The sequence below is a fragment of the Rhinolophus ferrumequinum genome, chromosome 11, assembly GCF_004115265.2.
Source record: "Rhinolophus ferrumequinum isolate MPI-CBG mRhiFer1 chromosome 11, mRhiFer1_v1.p, whole genome shotgun sequence".
Taxonomy (NCBI): domain Eukaryota; kingdom Metazoa; phylum Chordata; class Mammalia; order Chiroptera; family Rhinolophidae; genus Rhinolophus; species Rhinolophus ferrumequinum.
Window position 1 is genome coordinate 77,134,633 of NC_046294.1, and position 25,074 is coordinate 77,159,706.

At 33.2% G+C, this 25,074-nt stretch overlaps 1 protein-coding gene across 2 annotated transcripts in view; it reads right to left on the minus strand.

The window, feature by feature from the left end:
• Nucleotides 1-25,074, minus strand: part of ATM (ATM serine/threonine kinase) — a 116,687-nt gene that overhangs the window by 48,340 nt on the left and 43,273 nt on the right. For both annotated transcript variants that reach the window (XM_033120446.1, XM_033120445.1), the window contains 10 exons: nucleotides 19,225-19,399; nucleotides 18,513-18,677; nucleotides 17,602-17,734; nucleotides 16,188-16,283; nucleotides 14,026-14,197; nucleotides 11,370-11,511; nucleotides 10,144-10,320; nucleotides 8,312-8,489; nucleotides 5,705-5,792; nucleotides 3,482-3,637 (listed from right to left, as the gene is read on the minus strand). In XM_033120446.1, the coding sequence (XP_032976337.1) occupies nucleotides 3,482-3,637; nucleotides 5,705-5,792; nucleotides 8,312-8,489; nucleotides 10,144-10,320; nucleotides 11,370-11,511; nucleotides 14,026-14,197; nucleotides 16,188-16,283; nucleotides 17,602-17,734; nucleotides 18,513-18,677; nucleotides 19,225-19,399 (1,482 nt within the window). The remainder of the gene's footprint in view (nucleotides 1-3,481; nucleotides 3,638-5,704; nucleotides 5,793-8,311; nucleotides 8,490-10,143; nucleotides 10,321-11,369; nucleotides 11,512-14,025; nucleotides 14,198-16,187; nucleotides 16,284-17,601; nucleotides 17,735-18,512; nucleotides 18,678-19,224; nucleotides 19,400-25,074) is intronic.

Genomic DNA, 25,074 nt, shown 5'->3' on the forward strand with positions numbered 1-25,074 from the left:
ATTAATATAAGACCCGGTCTTATATAACATAATATATATATTATGTTATATTATATAACATAATATAAGACCGGGTCTTATATTAATTTTTGCTCCAAAAAATGCATTAGAGCTGACTGTCCTGCTACATCTTATTTTCGAGGAAATACAGTAGTTGTTCTCTGGCTCCCTTCTTCAAATGTAAGGCTTACTACGGATCCACATTTCTGAGAAGGATGCAAATTGGTATAATCACTTGAAAAAACTCTCTGGCACTATCTTACAAGGTTGAAAATTTGCATATCCTATATCCTAGCAATTCTACACTTAGATATGTATCATGAACAGGGGAAGGGGTAAATTAATTGTGGCACATTGTCCCACTGGCACATCAGATGGCAGTGACAAATTAATGAACTACAGCAACATACAACATAGATAAATCTCACGAAAAAATAAGTTGTAGAAAAGCATACATATAATTTCTTATAAAGCTCAAAAATAAGGAAAACTACACTATATTTTTGGGTTTATACTTACATATCATCCAAATGAATGATAAACACAAAACATTAGATAACATTTACCTCTTGGGAGCACAGAGGAATGGAACAGAGACCAGTGACTGACATAATGGTACTGACACCATTCTATTCGCTTTATAATCTTATATGTAGATATTATATATCTTTTCCTTATTAGCATGTCATACAGGAAAAAATTAGTTTTTAGAGGAGAAATTTGGAAAGTAAGAAAAACAGTATTAGAGATCACTTTGTTAAGTCTAAGGCTATCATTCATTCAGGCAACAAACATATTTGACAGGATTTCTGTCAGGAACACTAAAATAACTGAGATTTGTCAACTAACAATACCAGATGTCTAAATCCTGTTTGAAGGAGTTTTGACTTTTTTTCTAAGAAAATATGAACACTAACTTTGAAATCTCATACTTTCTCAGGAACAAGGTAACAAATAAAACTTTATATATGTATTTTTGAATACATAGTATGGAGGCATTTTGCTATTAAATAACTTGAATAGGAAACTTAAGAGAGCAATTCATTTCTTTGACCTGATAGTGTTTATAAGCTGTTGATCTCTATTTTCCTTACAATTATACTTTTCTCGATCACTTTAGATTTATAAAGTCTCAGTTTACCTGAGCCACTGAAGAAAACTAGCATTCCCCACCCTCTATTCCTCTCATATCTTTGTTTGCCCTCCCTTTCCCATCAGGTACCTGAATAACAAAAAGTAAAACCACATTGTCAAAGCAAACAGCAAGCCCTACTAATTATCAAGTACTTTTCTTAAAGTCAACCAAAATAAAATCTACGCACAATCAATTTTGCAAAAATTTGCCACATTCTATAGAATTACCTACCCTCAAATTAAAGGTGCTTGTACTTTTATATTCACAGAAGAGCTTAGTTATACAATCCAGATTAGTAAGAAATACTATTCTATAGAAACAAGATAGTAAGCAAATTCAGATTATAATTATTACTACCAAGTATGCAGGCCCTGACTCAAATTTTTAAGACTCTAAGAAAAGGCAATAATAAATTTCTTATTCATTACATACTTAAAGGACAATACACAAGGTGTGATCAAACAATATAGTGAATGTTTAAATTAAAAAAATTTATTACAGTGAAAGACACATTGCTTCAAATACACTGCTTGCATTGTTCTTGCCACTTTCTGAAGCAGTTCTGGAAGTCCTCTTGTGTGAGTGTCTTTAGTTGTCTTGATGTCTTGAATCATTTTGACTTTGGGGAAGAGCCAGAAGTCACACGGTGCCAGATCCAGTGAATAAGGTAGAAGAGGACATACTGTAATGTTTTTATTTGACAGAAATTGTGGTACCGGAAGTGGTGTGTGACACAGAACATTGTCATGATGGAGAATGATTTACATCACACTTTAAAACACACCTTCTCTGAACCGTAGCTCATACCCGACTGACTGAACCGAACAAGTTGAAACTTGTCACACACTGTTACTAAGGTTTGACATACTGCCTTTGCGTTGGATGGTACTCAGCAGCAGCATTTACTGTATTTTGTGATCACAATGGAAAGGCTCTGTGTCACATATCACTTCTGGTATGGCAATTTCTGTCAAATAAAAACATTATGGTGTGTCCTCATCCACCTTATTCATTGGATCTGGCACCATGAGAGTTGAGCCTCTTTCCCAAAGTCAAAATGACCATGAAAGGTAAACACTTTGAATCGATTCAGAACATGGAGGCAGCCAAGAGAGCGCAACTGAAACACTCATGAAAGAGGACTTCCAGAACTGCTTCAGAAAGTAGCAAGAACTATGGGATAAATGTGTTCCAAATGAGGGGGAGTATTTTGAGGGGGATTAATGGTAAAGTGTCTTTTACTGTAATAATTTTTTTAAATTTAAACATTTACCATATTTATTGGTCACACCTTGGTATTTGTCTTCATAGGAAGACAATGTGACTTGTGAACATATCAATTACATATTATATACATGATCTACATATTGTAGATTTTTAACTGTTGAAAAGCAGAAATTAAATACTAAACCAGAGAGTTAAGAAATCAGTCCAAATATACTAAGTTTGGACTAGGATCTAAATTCAGGTTCCTGGCTTTCTACAATCTAAAAACTGTACTGCTTCCATATTCATGACAATCCAAAGCAGAAATTACAAGTAGCAGCAAGCATGAGAAATATATCAATGTAATAAATATCTGCTATTCCAATGTTGTAATATAAGTGATTTTGTAGTGGGAAAGTGAGGCTAAGTAGAAAAATAAACAGTAGGCTATTTCAAATGAATAAAAATTTGAGGAGAGAAGTTGGGATTACAAACTGTATTTTTTACTCTTGACCTTTCTTGGTTGTTTTTGTTTTGCACTATTATCTAGGATTACATTTATTAGATTGTTATGAGAGTTTTAACTCAGGGGAAAAGCAAATTAAAGAACTAGAAATACAGGTACATAAACACAATAATGAAAGTGATTTAGTCACAGAAAGAATCAGTTACATTATATTGCAGTAAACAAGTAAAATGGATCTTGCCTAAGCTGAGGGAGTAGTGGTAAACTTAATTAAACCAAAATCAGGGAATCATTCAACTATTTGGAAAATATTTATTGTTCACTTATATTAAATTTATGTTCACTTATATTAATTGCTAGTTGCTATATACAGAAATGTAGGGAAATATATATTTAGGGATACATATATTGGAATATAGGGAAAAGTAAGTGTCTCTGTCCCCAAGTAGCTCCCTACCTGTATAATTTTTACAATTTTTAAGTAATAAACATCTCTACTTCAGAGCAGAATTAAGTATTTCTTTTTAAAAAGTTATCAGTTTTCTTTAAAAGATAGAAAAGTTCTATCTAAACTATCTTTTAAATGGGGGAATAAGAACAAATCTTTAATATATACCTTTATTTAAACAATTATCAACACCAATTTTAAAAACCAAACTTCTAAATTCCATTACCTTTTCTCTTGATCATCCACGTTTTTTTTATCTGCATAGATTTCTGCATAGAGCAACGCTGTAAAGTGAGCAGCACAAGACTGAGCTACCTTGGCAACTTCTAGATAATTCAACTCTAGCCAGAAAGCATCATCAAACACTGTTCCTGAAGAAGATCTAAAGAAAAAATTTAAATGAAGTTATGTCCACTTCTTTAACTTCAATATTAAAGGGAAAGTATGCTGATGAAGAATACAATGGTAGCAAGTGCTACTTAAAAGAAAATTACATTCAAATAACCAAAATCCACATTTCCCCAATATGTAAAGCTGTCCCTTGGTATCTGCGGGGGACTGTTTCCAGGACCCCGAGCAGATACCAAAATCTGCAGATGCTCAAGTACCTAATCTAAAACGGCACAGTATTTGCATTTAAACTATGTACAACCTCCCACATACTTCAAATCATCTCTAGATTACTTAAAATACCTAAAATAAATGCTATGTATATAAAATGCTTATTTTAATATAAGACCAGGTATAATATAATACCCAGTATAATATAATACCCCGTATAATATAATATAATACTGGGTCTTATATTAATTTTTGCTCCAAAAGACACATTAGAGCTGATGGTCCAGCTAGGTCTTATTTTCGGGGAAACATGGTATGATATAGTCAAATCTTAATTGTAGCTATTCTGAGGAACCTGAAGTTCAGAGAGAGCACAAAGCTTCTAAGAATCAGACTTGGACTTGAACTCAGGTCCTTTTATCCTTTATTCTACGTCTCATGCATATTCTCTCAAGGAATCTTCTTTAGTCTTATTTAGAATTAAAATTGAGTTATTAAGAATTTTTATCTTCTCCAAGGCCTATCAATGTCAACACCATTCTACCTCAATGATAAATCTAAAATGAATGATTCAAAGGTAAAACTGCCTATGAACACCAAGAAAAGATGTTTCCAACTATAGTTGAAACTTCTTATGGGCTTTCTCAGAATAGGATTTATTACAAAACAATAAGGTGAGTCAATAACTTTCTAACTAGAAACAAAGACACTGAAAGGCCTAAAAGTTTTTTCTAGAAATGGAGTAGAATGGTATGATGATACAGAGGAATTAATTTTTAAGATGTAAATGCATTTAGGTAAAACAATTTTTAATTTTTCCCCTACCTCTTACTCCCATTCTTTATCAACGATTGCCACCACCACCACACACACTCATGAGACATCAATTCCTACCCACTTAAGGTATCGGCCTACTACATTATTTCTTCAAAGTTCTGATCAATTCTGGAGCTGTACAGATCAGTCAGACCACCCGCTCTACCAATTCCTGCATTCACTGTTAAAAATCTCATGAGAAACAATAGGAACAGAGATACTATATACTGTAAAGCAATTTATCAGAATCAAGAAAATAAACACTACCATAGTACAATATTATTTCACACTCACAGAACCATAGATTTTGAGAACCATGATACACAGTAAAGTGATAAAGATTATGACTGAGACTTTAAACAAATGTGATTAGTCAGGAGGGCCTATGGGAGGAGCCAGGGCTTATGAGAAGAGTTCTTACACTCTATGTCATCACAAGAACCCTATAGGAAGGGCTCTATGCTTACAATAAAGCTCTACGGTTGTAACTGCCCCTGCCCTTAACTTCCCTTTCTCCCTCTGTAAGTACTTCTCCATCTTGGCAGCTATGCAGCGTGTGCCCTGGACTGCAACCCTTTCTTTTTCCCAAATAAATCTTTTGGTGATGAAAGTCAATCTTGTTTTTCAGTTGACAAAAGAAACTTATATCTTATAATAAAGGTACATAAATGAGACTTTTACATAACTGTAGTTACTTCTATGAGCTAAAAGTAAAGAGAAAAGTTAAAATAGAAGTAATGCAAATAAAAGTAACCAGAAAAACAACTTACTCCTTTCCTATGCCTTTGTAGACTAAAAAAATTAAACCCTCAAAAGGTTGCATGATTTAGCAAAGATAACACTGCTACTGGTACAGATAGGACTAGAATTCAGAATTCCTGACACTTATTTCACCAAAGTACTACCCTGGATTATTACAACATGGATTATTACAAGGAGATATAAGCATCACACAAATTAAATACAGCACGTTGCTGCCTCATCACCTCAAATATCATGTTAAAATTCAACCAACAGTTGCAAGTTACACTTCCAAATCCCCAAACTCAAGAAGCAATATTCATTATATTACCTCTTTTGTCTCCTCATGTAGTCCACAACAGCAAGCATTGTTCTTTGTGATTTTTTATCCAAACAACATCGGGAAACATGCTCTGACTCTGACAAACAAAACAAGATATTTCCTCTCAGTCCTAGGTAGACTTGTTTAAACTCTTTCTTCCTTTTGTTTGTGTGTCCGTCACCCTCTACACTATAAAAAGGTTATGGTGGACAGTACCTAGCACAAAAATAATTCTTAATAAATATAAATTGATGAATGGAATTTAATGGCATTTCTTTTTATTTTAAAAGAAACTATTATGCTTAATAAAACTGAGACATTAGTTACAATTTATGTTTTATTTCTGAAGGGGACTAATTCATTGAGTCAATAAATATTGATCTATGATTTTTATGTACTAGATGCAGTATACATCCATAAATAAACCAGACTATTTCTGACCACCTTGAACTCACTGACTAGCCTGAGACTCTTAATACAGTGTGATAAGTGCTATGACAAGGAAAGTTTAGAAAACCTCAGAGGAGTACAGAAAGGAACATAATCTAAACAAGAAGTTTCACAGAATAAGTGAGATCTGACAGAAGAGGAACGGTCTAGCAGAAGAGGAAAGGACAGTGTTCCAGGCAATAGTGATACTGGAACAAGAGATGGCTGGAACAAGAAAGAACTTGGAGAATTTACTGAAAGAATTTCAATAATGTTGAACCACAGATACGGGGGACAGAGAGAAATAGATGGACTAAAGTTATTTATAGCACGGAATTGGCAGAACTCGGTCATCAGATGAGATATGTGATTACACGTGGCTTGGGCAACTGCATGCCATTCACCAAAGAGGTAGGTACACATTATGAGAAGCAGGCTGGGGGAACAGGATGAAGACGATAAGTGTACCTTCAGACAGTTAAGTCTGAGATGCATGTGGGAGGTTCAAGTGAAGGCCGTCAGACACCGGAAAAGAGAAACCATTTAATTTGATAGACATCTATATACTTACTCTCCTTTTTAAGAGCAGAATTTTACATGTGAAGTTTAAATTTTCAGTTAAGGCAATAAAAATATCGGCACTCTACACAGACATAAAATAAAACTGGGTGATTCTGTCTTTGAGTGGTTGTAGCATAAATATGTCTATACAAATGATAAACATGAGGAAAAAGTCTTGGCCATGATCTTGATAACAAATTGTTAGGTTACCATAAGCAGTGATTTTATTAAGCTTGGTATATAATAAAATTGTTTTTAATACTGCTTTTAATTATCTAATATTTAAAGTATAAATGCTTACTGGTAACTGTAAATCACTTATACCTGTACTTCCCACATTAAACATAAGAGATATAGTCTAGGTAGTTTGCAAAGTCTCTATGATAATTTTCATTTTAGGACTTCCATTACAACGGCCTAAAGAAAATTCATATAAAGCATGTTCTAGACCATTCATATAACCAATGTATAATCTAGTAGAACTACAGAATGGGCATCCATATCTACGTTTATAATTATATTATTCCAAATAGATTTGCAATTGCTGTTAGCCAATAGAAAGGATCATACATAAAAAAAAAACATAAAGCAGAGCAAAGTTAAATCTAAATTACATCACAGTCATGTCAAATAAAGGTTGTAGTAGTAAAAGTAAACGTAACAATTGGTTGAGTGACAACAACCTATGCCAAAGAGGCTAGAATCATAGTCTAGGTTGGAAAGTGAAATTTAGTTATAGCAAAATATCACATTAAATTAATATTTTTCTTATAATTCTATTGGTCTTAAATGAATTTGTATCTAGTTTTATTTTTGCACATAAAATACATTAATACAATAGACTAAAGACAGTAAGTAACCTTACAGATCTATGAATTGTTTTTCCTTTTTTTACATTTAAGTTTGAAAAACTAACCCATAATGAGTCCTCAACTATACATATATATATAATGTGCACCTAATTGCTGGTGGAATTTCTCCTTCTATAAGCTCTTACTATGGGAAATATATAGTATGGAAGGAAAAATAGGTTGTAAGAGTAAATAAAGTATAATCCAGTATTTGTTTTAAAAAACTGGAAATACATACTAAATGTTAACTGTCATTATTCTAGATCATAGGATTATGGGTAAACTTTTTTAACCTATGCTAATTTTTCTGTATTTTCTACAATAAATATGATTTTGTAATTAAAAAACACTGCTTTTATAAAATGAGTTGGCCAGAGCTTCAATATGAATATTCCATATCTCCAACACAGTACCCATAATATCTGGTTGCGTTTGTCTGCTTTTCCACTGCTAGAATACAGGGTGTGTCTTGTTCACATTTATTTTGCCAGTGCCGACCACAGTGCTTGACATACTGAATGCTCAGTTAGTTGCTCTATTATTAATAGCCAAAATTTACCGAGGGAGTACTATCCATCAAGTAATATCGTAGGTGCTTTGCACACATTATCTCATTGAAAACTTGCTACATTTATCTCCATTCTACAGATAAAGAAATAGATGTTTAGAGGCTATAGAATTAAGCCTACAAAGCATTTTGATGAGATTCAAACAATCTATCTTTCTCTAGAATTAAAAAGTTAACAGTATAAATGTGAGGAATTTAACAGAATACCTGAATCCAAATTCGCAGGGGTCGTGGATCGGCTCGTTTGTAAGGAGTGTCTGAAACAGCTAGTGAAAAATCCCTGAATGTGTGTAGAAAGCAGATTTCTCCAAGATTCATTTGTATCTTGAAGTAAAATATCATGAATCAAATATGGAAGCACAGTCTGACAAAAGTCAGTTTTCACCTTGAATACACAAACACATTCAGTCAAAAATAATATACTTAAAATTTTTATTCCATTACTGACATAGTAAGCTTTTTAAAAAAATGATAGATGAGTATGTCATAAACTCAATGTACTGCTAAAAAACATACAAAAAAACGTGTACTAGACAGTGTGTTTTTTTTAAATAAAACCTAGAATACCTATATAAAACATGTGTTAGTTACAATGTAATTGTTGATTTCCTGTCTAAGCCATTTGCATATAATGAAATAGAATATTGCTTACAAATGATCACTGCTATAATTTTATAACTGAAGTGTTAATAACAGAAGTACTCTAATTTGATAAGGGAAAAATGAGGATCAACGTTTACGACAAAAGCTGAAAATCTGATTTTTGCATATATTCTACACTTAGTGAAAAGCTATAATAGCCATGTTAAAATGTTTATTTTTTAATAAACCCCAATTTCTGGGTATAAAATTCGGGTGCTTTTCTGTGGTATACTCCAAAGTGTAAAAAAGTGTTTTACTATGGTACTCAAACTTTTTTTTGCCAAGATACATACTATCTTCATATATTCATCACATACCACACACGTAAGATAGACTGCAGATTACCAATTACATACTTTTTCCTTTTTAAACTAAAGACAAGTCAAAAAGCCAATTTTGGAAATACAGAATTTAAGGAATTAGAAATTGGGGTGTATATAAATGTATATTTGGAACATTTTATCTCTGGCCCAGTCAGAATTTTATAAAAGTTTTAAGTTTGTTCACTGATGAGAAAGGAGTTGTGTGTATGTCCAGGATATTACTCTGTTGACCTCGTCCAAGTGCAGTGCAGTATTGCACACAGTGTGTTCATTTATTCACTGTCAATACTTTTTCTGTATGAAACAAGGACTGCTTTTTAAATTGCTTTTAATGGGTGCAGTTTACCAAAATATTCACTTCTCGATCAGTTATTTGTGATTGGTAGATTTTTGACCTAGTCAGATTATTTCGTTTTCATGTTTCTATTGAATCATGCTTGGCAGTACTGTAAATTAGGTTAGCTTTTAGTCTAAAAGCATCATCATTTTGTGCTATTTTAGATGACATTTGATAAAAGCATATAAAGTTTTTGTTTGACTTGGTATGTACCTTTACTCTCTATTGAAATAAATTGTACTCTACCTTCAAAAATAAAAAAACAATGTTAACTGCTACCCCCAACCCTTTTTCTCACTAAGGAAAGCATATCAGGGAAGCAAATGACAATGACCTTATTAGAAGAAGTAAATAAACCAAAAAAAGGGCAGGCTTTTGGTTAATATAAATATTTACAGTCATCAGTATTTTAACTCTCCTGAGCAACAAATTACTCAAGGCACCCCTTAGAACTCATCCAGTATGCAACTACCCCACAGGTGAAACTTACTGCATAAGTTATGGCTCATAAAGACACCCTGTTTGATGGATAGATTCACAAGAGCTGAGTGTAAGTGATGCTGCATGAAGATGATAGGCTACTATACCACAGCACTCATTTTAGATATTATAGGGCCACAAACATGTACACAGAAGCCAAACGGAATGGGACAAGCAAAGAAAACTATTAAGAGAAAACTCAAATGAAAAAAAGCAAAGGTAGAAAGGAATCAAGTCAGACCGATTAATCTTCTTACCTCGCACATTGGCTTTAATAATTGAAGAATTTCACTTTTGGTGCCTCCACTATCCAAAAAAGCACAAGTCAGTGTCTTTATCCAAATGTCATGACTTTCATTTTGAGGAATCCATAGGTTTGTATCATCCAAGCCTTCTAAAGGGTTTTCTTTATCAAGTCTGGATATTTCTAAGAACTAGAAAGGAAGTGATCAGAAAATGTAAATAAGGTAATCAGAAATACATTTTACCCTTCCTATGCCAAACAAATATCTAGACAAACAAATCTGTTTCCAAATAAAACTAAATATAGTTAAAAACAAATCTGGAGACGATTACCTTTTAAATTTAAAATACATTTATGTTTACATGAGAGGCACAATGGTATCGTAAAAAATTACTGGTCTAGACAGCAAAAATCTTGAATTCTACTCTCAGCTCATTACTAGTATATTACATGAATCACAAACTCTCTGCCTCATCTGTTTTATATACAAAACCAGTCCAAATCTACTACACAGAATTGACTTCAAGATGAAATGAGAATTTAAAATGTTATTAACTATAGTGTTTCACAGGTTCCATTACTAGTTTTATTAATAGTTTAACCGGTAATTTCACTAACCAAAATTGTATTTATGATGCATTAAAAGTACTATTTCAATGCTGAGTATATGCCCTGAAATTAAATTGGTGAAAACTTAATCATACATTTCTCAGTCACTTTATGAAAAGAAAATATTAAACAGGAATGCTTAGACTAAAGGAGAAGCAAGAGCTCTTAAATACCCTTCATAGAGTACTTTTGATGGAACCTTGTAATGATGTCAACATGGAAAAAGGATGAAATCTATAGGTCATCTTACATTTCACTTGGGGGTGTGATACTTAAACTTGCTATGGAAATAAATACTTGCTTGTTGATTAAAATACCTATAAACCACAATGGCTTTCATGGGATCAAAGTCAGGGATTTTAACTTCTAAGAAAAAAGGCCTGGAATTAAGAATTCTTCCTTTGCCCAAATCAATCGTCACTTCTTTAGGCTACCTATCTCATCTTAGTTTTTCCACACTACCATAATGAAAAATACAAATCCCTTGGATTCAAGAAATACTAGAATTATTTCTAAAAAAGGTTAAATGTCAGTATAATACTATTTAAGCAATTTGATATTCTTATCTGACAGTAAATAGAACTGTTCTAGAACAGTGGGTATTCAAAAAACATTTATTATTTGAGAGACCTTTTTCCTCGATGTTCTAAAAGGCTGTAGATAGACCAGCATGGGATCAGTTGTCATCTTGTAAATCTCCCAAAAATTATGTCCAGTCTTTGTGGCTAAAATATTTTTCAAACACGTAACGGCAGCTGATCGCACTTTGACACTGAAAAACATATAATTCAAATGCCTATAAAGTATACCAGCTATTAATCTTAATAAATGTTAAGCAACCTCCTATGAAAAAACTAAAATCTAAAATATGTATTATTAGAAACTTTTACATTTATTAAGAAATTTTACATCTATAAAATTCTATTACATCAAAGCCAAAATTATAAAAAGAAATGTTAACATTCTTTTAGTAAACTAATCACTGCAGTGGCAATTCCCTTCATAGAATACATTAAAATTTATATTATAGCTACTAAAAATTTAAAGGACTCATAAAAAATAACACTAATAAAAATGAGTAATGAGAATGACAGAATAGTTAATTCACCTGAGAAAACAATATTTGATCTGTTCTCAAAGAAATACAAATAATTTGGGATAAGGCAGAATATTTCCCTCTAAATGATATAATTATTGTCTAGAACAATTTTAAACAAACAAAAAGTACACACTTATTCTGAGCAGAAGCTAGCTGAGAATCATTAGGTAAGGCATCTAAAACATCTATTGAAACACGGAATGGCCTTCTCTTTCGCAAAAAAGTTAGGAAAAGGAGGGCTGCAATACAAGAATACTGAAAATAGGACAGGTGACAACAATTGTCATGAAGCCTGATACTGTAAATGATGATGAGCTTCCAAGTAAAGGCCTAATTCCCTTTACGTTTCTCAATTAAGACACAGAAACATAAAACCTAACTTGGCCTCATTCTTCACTGCTCCCTATTTTCCTCATTCCTCCATATGCTTAATCAGCAAGTCCTGCTGGTTCTATGTTAAAAACATACCCTGGCTCCATCCATCTCCTGTCTATCTCCATTACTGCCACCCTGATCCACGTCACTATCACGTCACCTCTGGACAACTGCAAGTTGCATAATCAGGCTTCCTGTTTTCACTTTTGCCCCATCACAATCAATCTGCCATATAAAAGCTGGAGAAAAAATTTAAGTAGCATCATGACACTACTCTGCTTAAAACTCCATGGCTTCCTTATATATTTCAAATAAAATCCAAATTTCTTAATCAGAATTAGTCTTACCTTTCTAATTTCATTTCCCATCATCTTTTTCCACACCAGGCTTTTTCCTGTTCCTCAAAGACACCAATCTTATTTTCGCTCTAGATATTCCCTGTCTTAAACGTTTTACCCCTAATCATCTTACAGCTGACTCCTGATTACTAGGACTAGCTAGGTGACATTTCCTCAGCAAAGCCTTCCATAACCAGCTATTCTGGGAATTCCTTGCTTAACATCCCCTCTGTAGGCCAGAGGCCTCTTAAACATGTAATGATTTTTTTTCCTCTTACAAAAAGATAGGACTAATAAATTGTACCTGTTCCTTATGGTTCTCAAATATAAATCACATTAATATCTGTGTGTACCTTTTTTTGAAAAACCAATTACAAAGTACTGTGTGACAAATGAAACATTTAATGCTTACAATTTTCCTATGGAAAATCTTTTCAAAAGTTGTGCCAGATATACATTTAAAAAGTGAAATGGACAGAAAAATAAATGGATAAAAGAATGGCTTGATGTGACAAAGAAGGATAGTAGTAAAATACTGATGGTAGAATCTAGGTGGTAAGTATATGGGTATTATTGTAAAATTCTTTTAACGTTGCTGTACATTTGAAAAATTTTTATAATAAAATGTTGGGGGGGAAACATGGCAGCCTTTTTATTGTAACAACAACAAAAGAGAGAAAGACACATGTCCACTAAATCAACAATGAAAACATGCAGGTAGGCATTACTGCCAATTATTTATTCCCCAAGAGAAGGGGGACGGGTTGTAGAGAAACATGCAAAATACCTATTTACCTTTGAAAGATGCCTAGTTGTGGGCAAAAGTCCTTTGAACTCACCCACCAAAAATGGTGATCAGGTCTTCAAATATACCAAAAACAAGTAAACAAACTGATAGATAAATGGGGGAGGGGACAAAGAAAGCAAAAGTAATCTCATAAGCAGCAAGCTGAAATTATTGTATCTGTTACAATTTTGTTTTGCATAGAGAATAAATAGGTAAAAGAAAACCTTGTTTAATTAGCTTAAGAAATTGGAGTCATGAAATTTCTGCTGTGACTTATTTTAAAAGGATCAAAATAGTCTAGCTGAGAAGACAGTGGCACCTTTGATTTTGACAAATGTCCAAAATATCCCACTTTACAGTCCCCTATCTTAATGTTCTGTATAGAATCACCTGGCAGTTTTCTTATTATTTATTTGTCTAGTCTACTCTCACTAAAATATAACACAGACCTTGTCTGGTATATTCATCACTATCTCAAATGCCTGGCACATAGTAGGGTTTTAGTAATTATGTAAATTACCAGAAATACAATTTTCATTAAAGTACTTGAGACTGAAAGAAAACTATGGCAACATAGAAAAGAAAGCATTTAAGTTACTGGAAACGTTAACTTATGTGAAGTATCATTCTCTTTGAATGTCAGGTTAAGTAAGTGCTATCAGAAATAAAGTATCATTAAACACTCACCAATCTTCTATCAGTGTATTATTCAGGTAAGTCAGCATTATGAGGGTCCACTGTAGTTCTTTATCTTCAAATAACTGAAGGGCCTTGGCATAAGATGTATCTTTACTATGCTGTATAGCTATCGTAGAGAAATCTATAGGACCTACTTCTCCCAAGCAGCTTCCAACAGCCTCTACGTACAGAAATTCCGCATCAGCAGAGTTATAGCTAAGAGATCATACATAAAACAGAAATTTTCTAATTTCAAAACTATGATGCTGTTTTGTCATCTTTCAAGAGTTAAGTGTTTCTCAAAGATTTTGAATAAACTAAAGAAGCTACAAAATATTGTTATCATTCCTTTATATATCATCCACGTGGGCAATAGATATTTTCCTCTATAAAATCATACCCAGGAGATACATTAACTAGTAACAGAATATAGATATTAATGATGAAAGTCTAAACATAGCTACAGTATGAGAGTATCAACAAATCTTAAAACTGTGAAAAATTTTTGGAGGTTTTACATACATCAAGTCCACAAAACTTAAACACTCAGTTCAGTCAAAACTCACAAGTAAACACACACGAGTGTATGAACTCATATTTTTCCCCATCTGAATTAGCACTATCCAGATGAAGTGAGAACATTTTCACCATGTCAGAGGAATCCCTCATGCTCTTTCCCAGTTACGGTGGAATTTATTAAAATATGTTCACCAATTATTTGATAATCCTCCTTTCAAAAGATGGAGCCTACTTCCTCTCCCATTGAGTGTGGGTAGTACTTAGTGACTCACTTCTAACAAACAAAATGTGCACAAGTCTTTCACCTCCCTGATTAAATTTATCCCGTGTTTTTAATTCTCTTAGATACTATTATAAATGGAACTGTAAATGGAATGAAGTTTCCTTTTTAGATTGTTCATTGTTAATGTATAGAAACACTCCTGAATTCTGTGTGTTAACCTTGTATCCTGCAACTTTGTTGAACTCATTTATTAGCTCTAATATAGTACCTTTCTTGTAGACTCTCTGGGATTTTCTATATATATAAAATTATGTCATCTGTGAATAGAGATTATTTTACTTTTTTCTTTTCAATTGGAATACTCTTTATTTCGTTTTCTTGTCCAATTGCTCTGGCTAAAACTTCCAGTATAATGTTTAATAGCAATGGTACAAGTGGGCAACCTTGTCTCATTCCTGATCTGAGGGAGAAAGCTCTCGGTCAGTCTCTTATCATTAAGTATGATGTTAGCTGTGGGTATAAAGATTTTGTACTACTCAGGAAAGCACTTAGGGTTCTTGCAGCAAATCAGGTTTGTCCCCAAAAGGGGTGCTACTTATAAACAAAAGGAAAGGTTCCTTGTTTAAAGGAAACTTTTAGGGTGCTGATAAGGTTGTTTCTTGGTCTGGGTGCTAGATGCACAGATGTATTCTGCTTGTGAAAATTCTTCAAGTTATATACTTATGATCTGTACACTTACCTGTTTGCAAGATATAGTTCAATAAAAAATTTACCAAGAAAGGAAGTAACCTAGATATTAGGCTCCCATTGAGAAGGAAGACTGCACTGAAAGATAAAGGAATCTATGAAGCACCTCTTGTTTTCCTCCCGGTTTTCTTATTTGAAGCAATACTGTCATCACAACTTTAAGCTGACTTTAATTACGTGATTTTCCCATCCTGTGACCACCAAATCCAAACACATACACTAGCCATAACATTGGCTATTTATCTTACATTAGGTTACCCCAAATGATGATAGTAAAGGACTTAAACAGTTTTAATATTTGAGTTTAATATAGCCCTCCAAGTCCTCATTCTCATTTTTGTTACATGAAAAAGATACTAAGTATCAGTCATTTATAAAATGTATCAAGTTGCAAATTAATACTACAAATAGGTATATATGACTTTCCTAAGTATTTACAAGGTATTTTCAAATTGAGAGCATACATAAATGACCAACTTTTCACTTTATATAGATGAATGTCTAAGGACCAAAAATACGAAAGGAAGGCTGCTTAGGGATACTTTAACTAAACTGAAATATAACTTAGCTAGCAGCTGACATTTCCCTAATATCCCAATTGACAAACTTACTGATTTTGAAAATATTATAAAGATGACCATTCAAACATACAAACTTATATTCATTTTGCCAAATAGTTTACCTAAAACTTCTCTTTCACCAGTGTGGTTTATTGCCATCTTGCATAACTGCAACAAGCTGACAACTAGCTTCACCATTATGCCATCTTGCGGATTATCTAGGAGCAGTTTTGAAAAAATTAGTTTCAACTATAATGGAGACAACACTTTTCTTTACAATTTGTTTATATATTAAAATTATCTGACTAGAAAACTTTCATATTTTTTAAAAGGTTTTATATCATGAGCACTTCAAAAAATATGAAGTGAATGTACTTGAAATTCCTTATGAAATAAAATGATGTAAAAGTGATTGGCAATATTTGGCAAACAAAAAGAAAAATGTCTCATGAAAGGTTAGTAGTTCCTTAGTAAAATCACAAACAGAAACAGAAAAATCATTCAACATTAAGCTAGAAGGAATCTTGGAAACATGCTTGGTTTTTAAACCTCTAGCATTTAGTCTAGACCAGAATTGTCCAATAGAACTTTCTGTAATGATGTAAATAGTCTAATCTGTGCTGTCCAGTAACAGCCACTATCCACATGCTACTACTAAGAACTTGACATGTGCTAGTACAATGAAGAAACTAAACTTCAAATTTTGTTAAATTTTAATTCATTTCAATTTAAATAGCTACAAACAGATAGTGGCTGTATCGGACAAGGCAGGTCTAGACCAATGAAATACCCAGATACTTAAAAATAAGAGATAGAGGTGTTCACATTTTTTATATATATGTATCTTAGAACAAATGCACTAGAAACTTAGATCTCAGGTGGTTAAAATCAAAATTAGTTTTAGAAAGCACTGAGGATAAGAATAACACAATAGAAATATAAAATTAATGGGCACAGGAAAATGAAAACCAAAACATAAGTAGAAAAAGTTCTCCCCAACTGCAATACCTAACAACCTAAACTCAAATCAAATTAACATAAAAATGAATGTTTTCTCAATAAAATAAAGCTAGAAACATGTATACATATATGCGTATATATAAAAACACATACACATATGTATACACATGACACACATACTTAAATGATGTTTTAAATGAGACACATTTCTTTTACTTAAATGAAGCTGGAGCAGTAGGCAGAGACAGATTACCTTTTATGCATGGCTCTAAGGAATTCATTTTTCTTGTAGGCAGTAGGAAGATACATTTTTTTAAGCAATAGAATAACATGATCATGTTTGGATTTAGAGAAATCCTGGCAGAGGTGTAGAAGAAGGATAAAATGGGAATAGTTCAAGATGAAGAGATCATTAGGAAGGAAATCTTTTATGGTTAGATAAGAAATGATGAGGGTCTGAACTAAATGATGAGTGTCTTAGCTCAGTCCATGGCAATTAAACCAAGAGTAAGAATTTATAAAAGGTTCTTTCAAAAAGAAATAGGCACAAATAGCCCATGTCATTAAAATTAGTACCCTGAGATGCTTTCATAAGCTCGATCATTTGATCTTTATGTTGTTCTAGTTGTCTTCTAAGATCCTTCAATCCTTCAAGCCTTGTCAATGGAAGTGCATCATAAACACTTACTGAGAGAAAATGGTTAATTTCCTAAAACAGAAAATTAGTTAAAAATGTAACTTGCTTTTTACCTGTATTAAGTCTGTGAAATAAAATTTAAAGAAAAAAATTAGCTAGTGCCTTTTACAGACACTGACTTATATCACTATTACTACCAAAGTAGAAATAATTTACTTATTCCATTTCAAATCCTATATTTTAATTTAAATTCTAATAGATTCTCATGATAACACAGTTAAGATTTTAAGTATGTTATAGGATATTCAATTAAGAGGAAAAAGCTTACATTTCTATTTAGTACCATAACTCTGATTTTACATCATAATATATTTAGCTATATTTTCATATTGATACATAGTAAAATAGAGTATTATTTTTAAATTATAATAAGATAAAAATATATATACCTGAATATAATTTTTAAGTTATAAAGGTTAAAACAGAATTAAAGCTTGAAAAACTCTTTGAAAAGTTAAATATCATCTCTAATTTAAACATTACATTGTCCCTAAAAGAATTCAGATGATAATTTTGAGGTATTAATGGATCTTATGCATATGAAAACCAAGCATATTTTAATCACATTCATTCAATATTTAAATTTAAACCTTTACCAAGAAACTTTGATATTTATATTTTTAATGCAATGGAAGAGGACATATTAAGATTCAGGTTTTTATTTGTTACTTTTTTATCACAATTTTTTAAAGATTCAATCTTTTAACTTTTAAAGCATTAGAGTTTTTCAAAACGTACTACTGTTTATCCTTTCTAACACAAAATAGCAAGATAATGGAATAATTATTACCTCCAAGAGTGAAAAGGGTCCTCTACTGTATTTGATTTTCTGCTGAGTAATACGTAAATCTTTAAAGACAACATGATCAGGAAAAGGATCTAGAAGTTTAATCGTGACATAGAGGTTTTCATTATCTTTGTTGTCTATCACCAAGTATTTCAACAAGTCCAATACCTGAACATAATTTTAAAAAAAAAGGAGGGGGGGAGAAATGGCTTAATTATATTTTAAAGTAAAACAACCAAACCCACTCTAAGACATGATAAAAACTCTACTAATCTAGTTCAGATAAAATGTTTTAATTACTTCTAAGGTGCTCAGCTATTACTGTTTCTGTGTTTTTAACTAATTCAACAAATAATGTGCTAGTACAGGATGGGCACTGAGATATAAAAGTGCCAATGTTACTGAAAAATTTTATATAAGTAATATCTTACACCCATCATAGCGGTGTGACTGCTATTCCTGGTTTTGACTACCTCTACACTTCAGGATCAGAGATAAACTATCAGGTTCACTACTAATTCAAAACTACTAGGTGTTCTATAATTAAATGATTACAAAAACTAATTCGTTGAGAATGTTTTTCCAACCAGTTTTCAAGGAGTATTTTCACTAAAATTACTAATTACACTAAGTAAACATAAAACACTTAGCTCCTTCCAAGAATGCTGTATCAATGTATTTCAAATACCATTTTGAAGATGATTTCTGAAATTACCTGTTCCTGAACCTCCATCTGATCATCCACAAGGGGTATAAGTGTACCAACGATAACATGAAGATGATTTTCTAAAGCATCCTTACAGTAAGTTACTGCTGTGTGGCAAACCTGGCTCAATAGGTTACAACAGAGGGAGAAGCTACGTGACGACACATCCATGAACCGAGAAGGCCTAATATAAAAAAAAACAGTCAGTTCTAGGAAACTACTTTGAAATAAACTCATTCAATTCATTTTTATTCAGCAGCTCAAATTCTGATGTGGCTTAAGTCACTTTCATATCTAATTCCTTAAATCCAAAAAGAGACGTGACATCAGCAAAATGGCAGAGTAAGCAGCCCCAAACTCCTCTGACAGAAACAGTGAAAAACAAGCTGAACTATGAGTTGTTTCTGTTTTGTTTGTTCATTTATTTTGTTTTTTAGATTCCACATATAAGTGAAATGATATGGTATTTGTCTTTCTCAGTCTGACTTATTTCACTTAGCATAATGCCCTGTAGGTCCATCCATGTTGTTGCAAATGGTAAGATTTCATTCTTTTTAATGGCTGAGTAATATTCCATTGTATATATGTACCATATCTTCTTTATCCATTCATCTATCGATGGATACTTATGTTGCTTTCATATTTTGGATACTATAAATAATACTGTAATGTACAAAGGGGTACATATATCCTTTCAAATTAGTGTTTGTATTTCTTTGGATAAATACCCAGAAGGGTGATTGTTGGGTCATAAGGTAATTCTATTTTTAATTTTTTGAGGAACTTCCAAAGTGTTTTCCATAGTGGCTACACCAATTTACAACTCCACCAACAGAAACAAACTTGTAGACATAGAGAACAAATTGATAGTCACCACATGGGAGGGGGGTGGAGGATGGGTAAAAAAGATGAAAAGATGGGTAAAAAAGATGGAAGTACAGATTGCCATTTATAAAGAGTAATGGAGATGTAAGGTACAATATTACTGATTCTTTCAGTAATATTGTAATAATTAACATGGTGTCAGATGGGTACTAGACTTATCAGGGTGATCACTTTCAAGGTATATAAATATCTAATCACTATGTTGTATACCTGATACTAATATATTTTATGTCAACTGCAATTGAAAAATAAATTCAAAAAAAACTTTGAAAAAGAATGTGTCAGCTCTGCAGCCTGTCATGAAAAGATCTCCAAAGATATTAGATTGATGCAAAAGTAATTGCGGTTTAAAAGGTTAAAAATAACTGCAAAAACTACAATTACTTTTGCACCAATCCAACAGTATAAAATAAAAATCAACTATATTAGAGTACATTTTTTTAAAAACAAACTATCAGAACTTTGTTAGAATTCTGTAAGCAGTAAAAGATTTACAATAATCAGGCAAATACTTAATCAATCAAGAAAAATGCAACTTAAAAACTGTAGAAAAGCTTTGTGGTGATTTTGGTCGTCCTTGCCCCACCCCCTCCCCAGGTTGGCCATAGTCATAAAAACTACATTCCCCAATTCCCAATGTGGGATCCTGGTTCTAAGTTCCTGAGAAAGCAGAGCAAACCTTATTCGCACATTACTGTGTATGTTTTTTCTAAACCTATCTGGGACTGATGTAAGGTGTTGAACTCTGTTTTGCCCAACTTGGGTCTCCCCCAGGCTGGAAAAGCTGCAGGCATTGCTTGAAAACATTGTAAGGCTGACCAACAACCCACAGATGCCTGGGACAAAAGATTACTGTTGAGACATACAACAGACTGCTTAATGCCTAGAAGGGAAAGCTGGGGAGAGAATTTCCTTGGGAAATTAGAGCATTTAAAATCACCTATATATTCAGGAAATTTAGAAAGCCAGACACATGACGAGGGTAAAGTGCTTACTCAAAAACTACCTGAGAAGACCATAAGCTCTTCCACTTTGGGCTGATCCACAGGTCAGCCTGTGGGAGAGTTCCAACACAGAGCCAATCTGCAAAGACTCTCTCTCTTTCTGGCTCCTGATATTCAAGGAAATCTCTGTCAAAACACTATCTGAACATGAGTTAAGGAACAGTTGTCAGTGACCACACATGGCAAAGAATACATTCTCTGTAAAAATAGTTGAGTAAACTCATGAAACAAATGGAGTACTACAGCCTTCAACAATCAAAAAAAGTCAAACCCTGGAGAAAGAGAAAACCTGATTTCCACAGTTACTACATTATCATAGTAAAACGTCCAGTTTTCAAGAATAAAAATCACAAGGCAAACAAAGAAATTACAAAAGAATGGCCAATTCCTAGGAATAAAATATAGTGACTGAAACAGTTCCTGAGAAGTTCAGATACTGGAATTACTAGACAAAGACTTTAAGCAACTTCTTAAATATGCTAAAAAAGCTTAGAGACCAATGAAAATGAAGACACAGCATATCAAAACTTATGGGATGCAGGAAAGGCAGTGCTGAGAAAAAATATGTAGCAGTAAACACCTACATTAAAAAAGAAGAAATACTTGGGGCGGCCAGATGGCTCAGTTGGATAGAGCGTGAGCTCTTATCAACTGCTGGTTCGATTCCCACATGGGCCAGTGAGCTGCACCCTCCGCAACTAGACTGAAGACAACGAGCTGCCACTGAGCTGCCAGAGGGGCAGCCGGATGGCTCAGTTGGTTAGAGCATGAGCTCTTAACAAGGTTGCCAGTTCAATTCCCGCATTTGGTGGTGGGCTGTGCCCCCTGCAACTAAGATTAAAAAACAGCGACTGGATTTGGAACTGAGCTACGCCCTCCACAACTCAATTGAAGGACGACGACTTGGAGCTGATGGGCCCTGGAAAAACACACTGTTCCCCAATAGTCCCCAATTAAAAAAATGCTTAAAAAATAAAAAGAAAGACTTGAAAAACACTATCATACACTTAAGAAGAATTTACTCCAATATTTTTCAAATTCTTTCAAAAAACAGAATAGGAGGGAACTCTTCTTAACTCATGAGGTCAGCATTTCTCTGATACCAAAGCCAGATAAAGACACCACAGGAAAATTGTAATATAACCAATACCTTTTATAAATATGCGCACAAAACTTCTCAAGAAAATACTAGCAAACTAAATCTAAAAGCATATTAAAAGGATTATACACCATGAGCAAGTAGATTTCGCCAAGGAATGCAAGAATGAGTCAATATAATACACCACATTAATAGAATGAAAGAAAATACTGTATGATCATCTCAGACACAGAAAAGGCATTTAACAAAATATAACACCCCTTCATGATAAAAACACTCAGAAAAACATGAATATACAGGTACTTCCTCAACATAATAAAGGTAACGTACGAAATACTTACAGCTAACAACATAATCATTGTTGCAAGACTGAAAGCTTTCCACTAAGATCAGGGACAAGACAAGAATGCCCACTTTCACCACTGCTATTCAACATTATGCTGAACATCTAGCCAGAGCAATTAGACAAGAAAAAAGTTATAAAACTTATCCAAATTAGAAAGGCAGAATTAAAATTATATTCACAGATGGCATGATTCTCTATATACAGAAACTCCCAAAGAATCCACAAGAAATCTACTAACAGTAACAAATTTAGCAAAATTGCAGGTCATAAGATCAATGCACAAAATCAGCTGTTTCTATACACCAGCAATGACAATCCAAAAAGAAAATTAAAAAGCAATTTCATTTACAATAGCATCTAAAAGAATTAAATACCCAGGAATAAATTTAGCTTAGCATGTGAAAGACTTGTACGCTGAAAATTATAAAGCATGGCTGAAAAATTTTAAAAGTCCAACTAAATGGAATGACATCCTGTGTTCATGGATTGGAAGACAAATTGTTGAGATGTAATACTATCTAACTGAGTACATATTCCATGCAATCTCAATCAATATTCCAACATCCTTTTTTTGCATAAATGATTCATATGGAATTGAAAGGGGCCCCAAATAGCCAAAACACTGGCATAAGGATCGACCAATGGAATAGAATTGAGAAGCCAGAAACATATCCATACATCAATGGCCAATTGATTTTTGACCAAGAATATTCAATGGGAAAAGAATAGTCTCTTCAACAAATGGTACTGAACAACTAAGTTTCTACACGTAAAGAACAAAGTTATGCCTGACCACTACACTGTACACCTGAAGCTGAGTAACACTGAATGTCAACTATAATTTTATATATATATAATCACAGGATATGGAGTACAGCATAGGGAATAGTATCAATGGAATTGAAGCAGCTATATACGATGTCAGAGGGGTAATAGATTGGGGGAGAGGGGTTATCACTTTGTGAGGGGTGAGAAGTCTAACTATTACATTGTTTTGTACACCTGAAACTAATAAAAAAATAATAAAGTTAAACCCTTAGTTCATACCATACATAAAAATTAAAATCGATCAATGACCTAAATTTGAGAGCTAAAAACAAAACTGTTAGAATAAAATGGGTAAAACTTCATGACTTTGGATTTGGCAATGGTTTCTTACATATGACACCTAAACCACAGGGAACAACAACAAAAAATAGACAAATCAGAATCAAAAACATTTGTACATCAAAAGACATTATCAGGAAAATGAAAAGACAATTTACAGGAAGGGAGAAACTACTTGCAAATCATACAAGAATTCAATATCCAGAATATAATTGCAAGTCATATATTAATGGTTCAATATCCAGAATATATAAAGAACTCCTATAGCTCAACAACAAAATGACAACCCAATTTTAAAAAATGGGCAATGGACTTGAATAGAAATTTCTCCAAAGAAGATACACAAATGGCCAATAAGCACATGAAAAGATGTTCAACGCCATTAGTCATTAGAGAAACCCAAAATCAAAACCACAATGAGCTATTACTTCACACCTCTTAGCATAGATATAATTAAAAACAAACGAACAAGAAATAAATGGAAAATAGCAAGTATAGGTGAGGATGTGAAGAAATTCAGACTCTTGTGCACTACAAGTGGAATGTAAAATGTTGCAGCTGCTGTGGAAAACAGTTTGGCAATTCCTCAAAGAGCTAACCATGGAATTACTTACTATATGACCCACCAATGCCACTCCAAGGTACACTTACATACTCAAAAGAACTGAAAACAGACACTCAGACACCCGTACAACAATGTGCATTGCAGTTTTATCAATAATACCCAAGAAGTGGAAAAAACCCAAGTGTTCATCAACAGATCAAAGGATAAACAAAATGTGCTACATATATACAACGAAATATTATTCCGTGATTAAAAAGGTATGAAGTTCTGATACATGATGAATGAACCTTGAAGATATGCTAAGTGAAATAATTGACATATACCTCCTAAAACTCCTACAATTTCCTGGAATGAGAGCAATAAAGGTATCTGTTGTTATACTAATGAGGTAGCTTTTGGAAAGCACCTAAGGATGGGGGTTGGGAGCCAAGAGAACCAAGCACATGATTAAGGAAAGGAGAGGGGATGAAAGTTAAATCAATCTCCAATGACCAATGATTTCATCAATCATATTTATGGAAGAAGGCCTCCATAAAAACCCTAAAGGATGGCGTTCGAGGAGCTTCTGGGTTGGTGAATACCTGCAGATGTGAGGAAAGTGACAAACCTAGAGAGCATGCAGAAGCTCTGTACTCTTTCCCCATACGTTGTACTACCTTGTACTACGGGATGCATCAATTCCACCAGGCTGTTCCTCAGTTACATCCTTTTATAATATGCCAGTAATCTAGTGACTAAACAGGTTTGAGTTCTAGGAGCCTCTCTAACAAATTAATCAAACCCAAGGAAGGGGGTCATTAGAACCTGCGATTTATAGCCAGTTGGTCAGACGCACAGATGATATAACCTGGCG